The sequence below is a fragment of the Phalaenopsis equestris genome, unplaced genomic scaffold, assembly GCF_001263595.1.
Source record: "Phalaenopsis equestris unplaced genomic scaffold, ASM126359v1 Scaffold000536, whole genome shotgun sequence".
In the NCBI taxonomy this organism is placed as follows: Eukaryota; Viridiplantae; Streptophyta; class Magnoliopsida; order Asparagales; family Orchidaceae; genus Phalaenopsis; species Phalaenopsis equestris.
Window position 1 is genome coordinate 13,310 of NW_018164976.1, and position 8,978 is coordinate 22,287.

The following is an 8,978-nucleotide window of genomic DNA, read 5'->3' on the forward strand; positions in this document are numbered from 1 at the left end:
GTAAACAATTCTGATGTATATAAAGAAGAAGACAATGATGATAATATTCAACTTTATTTTTATATTATTATTGATGGCTTAGTAGCTTTATGTAATGATAATTATTAGACAAAATAAATTCCTTACAAACAGACCTTAAATTTGATTTATGCAAGAACAAAAATTGTGAATTTTAAATTATTTGCATGTTTCTTGAGGTGCATTAAACATAATTTTAAATTTAGTTTCAAACAACGCATCATTCTCAAATCGCTTGCACGAATATTTAGTACATTAATCGGAGCACATACAGATAATTTTTACCTCAAGCCTTATATCTAGTTCTCTATTCTATTATGTCATTTGTGAATCCGATGACAAATTAGACATATTAGGGCTTGTTCAACATTTAAAATATGAGAGACCTTAAACAAGGCAGAATGCAGCAGAAAGGTCTCAATCTGATGGTTTCGGAGGTGATAAATCAATGATTTTTAACTCACCATAATTATCTGCCTCCTGATCAAGGGAGGACTTCAGGTGTTTCTTGAAACTAAGAAATCTTTTCCTGTGCACGCGTCCTTTTGTATGTTGTTCCCATTCGTGTTTTCCTCGAAGGACTCGATTTCCGCAGGCCTGTGAAGGAAACAATCAATTAGCATATTTACATATCTAACACCTGTAATTTAACTTTTAGGTTTATACCACCCAAATCGCTGATATCAACATCAAAATCGTCATCATTTTGAATTTAAAAATGTGAAATTTGTACGTAAAAATTGATGTTAGGGTTAGATATGTAAATACACAAGGATTGAATGGTATGTATGTAAATACATAAGACTTGTGTATTGAAGCTAAATGAATTATACAAGCATACAACAAACAATAACAACAATAAGTCTTTATCCTACTAAGTGGTATCGGCTATATGAATCATTTTTCTCTATTGTTTCCTATCAATTGTCATATTTTCATTTACTTATAATTCTTTAAAATCATTTTATATATAACAAGCCCAAGTCTTTTTAGGTCTACCTCTACCTTCATAATACAAGTCAAATTTAAAACATCTTCTCTCCTAACTGGGTCATCATATGACCGACGTTTAATGTGACCAAACCATCTAAGGCGACTCTCTCTAATCTTACCTGCCACTGGAGCTACTCTAATCCTTTCACGAATATATTCATTTTGCATTTTGTTTTTGTCTCTAAATGTAAAATCACTCATCCACTGAGCATTCTCATTTCAACAACACTTAATTTTATGCTTCTCTTTTATAGGCCACCATTCTGCACCATAAAACATTACAAGTCTAACTACAATCTTATAAAATTTTTCTTTTAAGTCTATGTGGTATTTTCACAATAGGCCTGATACAATCCTCGCTTTCAACCATCCAACTTAAATTCTACAAGTAACATCCCCATCTATATCACCATCACTTTAAATAATAGACCTGAGATATTTAAAAAATTCACTCCTTTTAATGACTTGATCTCTCATTAGATCTACTACTACTAAAATTATATTCATATATTCAATTTTAGATCTACTCAAACAAAAGCCTATAGACTCTAAAGTTGACCTCCATATTTAAAGTTCTCCTGAACTCTCTCTCGTCTTCTCCACAAGAAGGATATTATCAACAAAAAACATACAATTTGAATTATATAAGCATCTTGGCTTTCAATATTGAGTTAGGTCGCATGGAATATGATTGAGGATGACAAACCAACCTTATCCCAACTGAACTTTCAACCACTTTCCAACTAATTAGCTTTAACTTCCAAATTTTCTGACTCAAACTTAAAATGTAAAAAATACAAATAATCAATGAAAAATATTACATAATGTGTTGGGATAGTTTGGAATCTTATGATCAGATTGTACATCGCGAGATGTTCTGTATCATAAACTATATTCTACTCACACAAGGATAAGACATCGCCTTTTTTAAGGTAAATTCAGGAAAAAATTAGAACATAAACACAAACCTTTGACCAGGTTGGCAAAAAAAAAAAGTTGCAATGTAATGAATGTTGATGATTATGGCTACAAATCAGATGAGGCTATGACTGCCTAAGTAAAACAAAAATTTGAGTGAATGTTGATGCTTATGGCTACAAATTAGATGAGGCTATGAATGCCTAAGTAAAACAAAAATTTGTCCGAAAGGACCACAAGAGAAACAATGAAAGAAGATCTTATCGCCCATCAGGAAGTGCGGACAAAAAGAAATAAACATTCATTTAGAATATCAGTACAAAATTTAGACAAAAGACATGGCCGGAAGGTGTCTCAAGGTACGAATCTAAATAAAAAATTACATAAAAAATATGCTTTGATGTCTGAGACATCTAATAATGAGCAGAAGACACACCAATAAAAGAGAAAAATAAATTTAATATTGAAGGACTGAGAAAAAAACTGGAGAGGCCACAAAAAATTTGCAACAAATTCATCATTGACATTTTGGGTCTACTTGTGGCAGCTACAGCTGTTTGTAGAAACAGTTGTAAAGCTGTTGAAGAAAAAGTTGTTCAAAAAACTGTGATAGCTATTACAAATTTTTTTTTTTTTTTGAAAAATTCAAACCGCAGCTTTTTTATAGTCACCGTAGTTAGCCATGGCTAGTGGAAAAATGTAACTTTCAGCTGCATTTTTTTAGAACGCAGACAAAAATGACCCCCGCCCCAAATGCACCTTTATGATATCATAAAAACCAAAATCTAATGACATTTTTCAAATTCATGGTGCTTATGATATGTAACTGCACCAAAAAGGCTAACCTCACAAACATATTGAGTGCAGAGTTCCCTTGCCGTAAGCCGCTGCCAAAGCATATCATGTGACTCTTCATTGGAAGTAAACGAGCCTGCTCCTAGTAAGAATGCTCTAACATTCTCAACACAAGGTTGAAGAACCAACGCGGACCACGAATCACCGGCCTCATCTGGAATAAAAACCAGAACAATTATTTGATGGCCAAATCAAAGATACAAGTTATTCATTCAAATATAAAAAAGGGGGAATTTACATACATACCACACAATTCTTATGTTTTTACATATCTAAACACCTAAACTTTGCTTTTACATTTATGCCACCCAAATCTTTTATGCCGTGTAAAAAATAATGCTATTTTAACTTCTAAGAATTGAAATACACATTTTCATGCATAGGTAAGGTGGCATATATGTGAAAAATTGCAGTTTGGGTGTTAGATATGTAAATACATAAGAATTGAGTGGTATGTATGTAAATCTTCCAAAAAAATAATCGTTTTATTAAACTTACCGGATAAGGCTTTTGTCACATCAATGTATTTCATGTTCCAGCCAAAATCCGCCTTCAAACGATTTAGCCTTCGTTTCTTTGGAAAGACATGAACAGAAAAGTAAATTAGGTAGCAAAAGAATATAGGGAAATCAACATACCACACAATTTCTTTGTATTTAAATATCTAACGACTAAAGTTTAATACTTACATTTATAACACTTTGTGATCATGAATATATGGATAAAAAGATATACTTCAATATTAAAAAGTTAGTAATATTCGTTTTTTTTATGTGATGTTAAAGATTATATGTAACTATGAAAGTTCAGGTGTAAGACATGTAAATACATAAGAATTGTGTGATATGTATGTAAATGCCCCAAGGATATATTATCATTATATTTGGTAGAAGGTAGCAGCATCAGAAGCTATTTTTCATCTATGGGTAAATCTGAGAAACAAGAAAATTACCTGACGACGAACAAGCTTGCGTGTGTTCGCTTTAAACTTTTCGATAGCTTCGAACAATAAAATCTGCAGCTCGTTCTCTTTAGAATGCAAAATATCCGCAAATTTTGGCTTTGGAACATCGATGTTTCCATTCAAGGAAGAAGCATAAAATGCATTGTTACGGCGAGAATAAGCTCTAAAAAACTCCTCAAATTCTCGTACACCTATTGCTTGCTTCAGGCCTCTAGTGTAATCCGAGCTTGGTTTGTAAATGTCAGATACTTCATTTAACAAGCCCGCATTAATCATAGAATCAACCCTGCTGTTTATATATCTATCCAAAGCAGACAGAGAGGCATCCAACCAGAAAAAACAACAGGTATATCTGAAATTTTCAGCACGTCCCCATTTCTGTCCTGGCATAAGAGAATTGCAAATTACACTGACCGTGAATCTATAGCGTTTAAACTTCAAACAACTAATCTGACCCAAAAAAACTAAAAAAAAAAGCCTTCTTTTAACTGTTTAATATGGTTACTTTAAATTGTCTTTCATTCCAGAAGAAAAAAAAACACTAAAATAGGTGATTTAAACAACTTCTCGACATATAGAATGCAGACCAGCAGAATGATGAAAAAAAGCCTGGATAAGCAAAAAAATAATAATAATAATAAAAGGGAAATTTACATTACCAGTAAACAATTCTTATGTATTTACATATCTCACACCAAAACTTTCATATTTACATACACGGCACTTTGGTGCTTTAAACCTATGCATTAAAAGGTGTACAACACTTTTAAAAAGTGGTAAGTGTTACTTTTTATGTAATATTACATATTTGAGTGCCATATGTGTAAATATGCTAAGTTTAGGTGTGAGATATGTAAATACAATAGAATTATGTAAATGCCCCCAAAAAAAGAACAAATCAAAAAATAAAAGTAAACATAAGCGAGTAAAATAACAGCCTTCAATCCCTGGGTGTTTCTTGGTGCAAATGAGCCCACATGCAGATGTTCTATTTAGTACTTTAATACAGCAGAAGTAGCTTCTACAAATATGTTTCAAGCTAATTAAGAAGAACTCCATACTTCTGCATGGTTTCCGTGAAAAAGACTGCTTGGGAGGACTCCTGAACCAGCATATACACTCACATAGCGGTTAATCTGCACAATTGCCAAAAGGAAGTTATCAGAAATTGATGAGAAGGGAAAAAAACATAATAAAATATTGTGAGGTTCATTAATGACCATTTCATTCAATAAACTAAAGGGGGATTTACATCTTTAGCAGTCAAAACTTCCTTATTTACATATCTAACAATTAAACTTTATCATTTACATATACAACATCCAAAAGCACTTTAATAGATCATAATTTAGGCTACCTTTCCTCCTTTCCCTCTCTCCGTTACCCCAAGCTGCAAATGCTACTCCTTTTAGGCACTGATTGTTACAGTTTGGCAGCCACCACCTGTATTCAGTCCTGCCTTGCATTCGCCACCACCTCTCTTCGTAATAGAATCAACCTTACTGACATCTCTCTCTCTCTCTCTCTCTCTCACACACACACACACACACATACAAAGAATAGAAGCAATGTTAGCAATGGGTGACAAAGCCGAAAGAGGCGGAGAAGCGGATGTTGAGTTCCCGTGATAGAGTTACAGAAAATAAGTAGACATCAGGAAGAGCAGTTCACTCATCCAAACTGAAATCAAAACATCGGATTAGGTGGCCACATCATGATCATGAAGAAGTAGTTTGCAATCAATAGCCTTCTCGAGCCATGCCTCAGTTTTCTACATACCCCGACAATTTTGAACCATCATGATGCAGAACCCAACCTCTTAAGAACTCCGTCATCATTGAGATCACCCTCCAACACCATTGCCTCTACCTCTTCCATCGCCATCCCTTCCATCCCCAGCATCACCACATTCCGCCACATTCTGCATCGGATGGAAGCTGAAGCACCTGTGTTGCTTCGAGAATGAGCTGCAGCATCTCTATCGTCACAAGAAGCAAATCCTATTACTCGGCCACCTCTCATCTCGAGAAGCATTAACGTATCGCCAAAATGGTTTAAGTGGATGTTCAGTTCCAATGCAGAAGTTGAAAATTGGAGAAAAAGATAATGGAGTGTTAATTTTGAGGTGCTGAAGTGTCTACGGGTGTGATATATGTAAATAATATAGTTTGGGTGCTGGATATGTAAATTGTACAGTTTTGAGTGATTTATATGTAAATCATCCTAATTTAAAATGGCGTGTAGATTGAGTACAAGCCAAGGAGACAATAATTGTAATGCTCAGTAAGAAAAATAGAATCTAGACCGACTCACGCCGGCTTATCAAATCAAAATTAGTTTGTTCTTCGCTACAAGGGGAGACGGAGGGTGTGCAGGTAATTGTGCAAAAGCAAACAGAAAGCAGGCCAGAAGGGAGGAAGTGGGTGAGATCGATCACAAACAAACTGCACAAGCAGAAAATCAAATGCGAGCAAAAAAAATAACTTCTCATTCTAATTTTGGGTCCCTTGAACATTTATAGTATGACTATGTATTCCCCTATCACTCAAAACCCATATAACTATTCATCACTTGTTGACCTTATAAACCATATTGTCCTCATGGAGTTGATCTCCAAACCTTGTGTTGGGTGTACTTCATCTTCTTTATTGGAATACAAGGATTTAAGTAAACATCTTTGATCGAGTGTATTATCAAGTGTTAAATCCAGAATAAAATTAAACATAGAGACTTATGCTCATAAACCTTGATCCCTTGAACTAAAAATAAATCCTTTTTTATTTTTCCCATCATTCAAATCCTTTAAACCACTTAGACAACCCTCAAGTGTTAAATCCAGAATAAAATTAAACATAGAGGCTTGATCCCTTGAACTAAAAATAAATCATTTTTTATTTTTCCCATCATCAAATCCTTTAAACCGCTTAGACAACCCTCATTACTTTTGAATAATGAAGAATGCATTTGAATTCTTTTATAATTTTAATTCAATCCAAATCCTCTACTTGCTAAAAATCAAGCTTGCATTATAATAAAACATTATATTAGCTTAAATTTATTCATTATTGAATAAGATTTACCTTCGCTCTATGGTTTTTAAAGTGAAATATTTTGATGCACGTTAAGTGATAATTTAAGTTTAGCCGCCAAAACTGAATATTTCCTTCTCAGTTTGTATGATGACCCACACTATGACTCCTCCTAAGTGAATATATAACTAGTTAAACAATGGCAAATTCTTTAACTTCACGGTAAGTGATAGTATTCCCTCTTATATATTGATACATCTCTTTTTAAAATTTTAATAGAATATTTTATCTATATGTGGTTGTAGCCGGAAGCGGAGTTGAATGAACCAAGTAAATTTGTATCTTATGTATATGATTTCTAGGGTGTTTGGCCTCTTATTTTCATATAACTTTTGCCCAAAATTTTATCACTATCCTAACATAGGGTCATCTGAATCACACTAATGAAAGAGATTGATAAGCCTCAGGAGTAATAAAAATCTATTAATCATTTGGTCATTCACTTTCAATAATATTTTAAAAATATGGTTGTAAATTTCGAGAGAAATTTGTAATTTATTCATCATTAAAATAAATGATTACAAAATGCATATAAAACTTAAAATCATCAACATTATGAATTTACATCAAGAATTGATACTAGTTAAATTGTACATAAAAGTAAATAAAGAAAATCTACATCAATCAGACTTTAAGAGATCCTTTTAATGCAAGCCCTAGTAAATCCAGATGAACCTATTGAACTACAATGCTCGTGAATAATTTCAAAATACTACGATACCATGTGTAGTGTCATATTGCTACAATAACCAAGAATAAAAATTTGAAACAAAATTAATAAAAATACAAATCTTTGCAAAGGCATCACTAAGAGAATGAATCAAAGAAATAGAAATTTAACTATCATCATGGAGAAGCATCATGTGGACATGCAAAGGTAAGGGCTATAAAGGGTTTGAACACGAGCATAGTGCATCAAGATGAGTGCAAGTTGATTGAGTTTTAGATCCATAGCCTATATAAGTTGTGGGGTAAAAAATATATAATTAAAAAATGATATAAATTCAAATCCCTCTTGAGACCCAATATCCTATTCTAGAATGAGAATCCTTCAAGGATAGCTAAGGAGTAGAAAATAGATTGGATGGCTAAAAGGCTGAAAGGAAAAGTTAAAGGAGCAAGCTGAATTTTAAAAAGTGTTCACCCCTAAAAGTCAAATGAAAATTGCTACAACTAGACATAGATACTATTACAAAAGAGAAATTTATCTCAGGTTTGAGGGAGGAGGTGCTTGCAAGATGTCAACTCCCATGAATATGGGAGGAGAAGATAATAATAAGTTGACTACTAAAGTAAAACTCTTAAAGTCCCTGTGTTTGTCGTCAAACACTCGAGATCGAGGCCGACCACAAAAATATATTTTTGTCTTTTTTTTTCTAACAACTGAATTGGTGTATTTACATAGAAAGGCAAAATATTGGTCATGGTTTTCTTATGAATTTTGATAATAGTAGGTGATAGTTTTGTAAATAGCAATGTTTTATATGTTATGCATGTAATTGCGCCAATAATAAAATGCCCATAAATAATGCATAAACTTAGGTTTTAATTTAAATAGGATTTTTTTTCCTATCTTAAATCAATAAAAATACTTCTTTTTTAAATTATTTTTCATACGAACTTGAGTAGGATCAAAATTTTCTACACTATTCGTTTTGCTTCTCTCTCAATCCGCCAACAGTTCATCTCTCTCTCTCTCTCTCTCCAAAAAAGAATTTGTTGATCCCTTATAATTCTCTTTCTATTCTCTCCCATGAAGCCTTCATTGTCTTTTATCTCTCGCAAGCAAAAATTCAAAGGGAGAAATTGATCTCATGCAAAGGAGACTTTGGAGTTAATGGGAAGTGATTGAAAGAAGAAGAAAATAACTAGAAGAGAAGAATTAAAACAAAAGCAAGAAAAAGCCATCATCACATGAAAGCAATCTAACAACTATTCATCAAAATCTAGTTTTCAAAAATTTTCTACCGCTCTAGTAGTCATCATACCCCTCCTAATCCTTAATGTATTCCTTAACGGAACCTTCAAGAAGCATCTAATATTAATTAATGCTTGAATGGACTTTTTCAAAACAAGAATAAACCCTAAAGTCTCACCGACATAGTTATTGTCCGCCATTATCACAAGAATCTACCGCTCTT

At 33.1% G+C, this 8,978-nt stretch overlaps 1 protein-coding gene across 1 annotated transcript in view; it reads right to left on the reverse strand.

Moving 5' to 3' along the window:
- Window positions 1–215: 215 nt before the first annotated feature.
- The window catches only part of LOC110028888 (tRNA dimethylallyltransferase 2), a 9,998-nt gene continuing 1,235 nt past the window's right edge, over window positions 216–8,978 (reverse strand). Inside the window, exons 6-10 of the mRNA XM_020730931.1 lie at window positions 4,810–4,884; window positions 3,737–4,126; window positions 3,283–3,358; window positions 2,775–2,938; window positions 216–615 (exon numbers count right to left, since the gene is read on the reverse strand). Coding sequence (XP_020586590.1) covers window positions 436–615; window positions 2,775–2,938; window positions 3,283–3,358; window positions 3,737–4,126; window positions 4,810–4,884 — 885 coding nt within the window. The 3' untranslated portion in view covers window positions 216–435. The remainder of the gene's footprint in view (window positions 616–2,774; window positions 2,939–3,282; window positions 3,359–3,736; window positions 4,127–4,809; window positions 4,885–8,978) is intronic.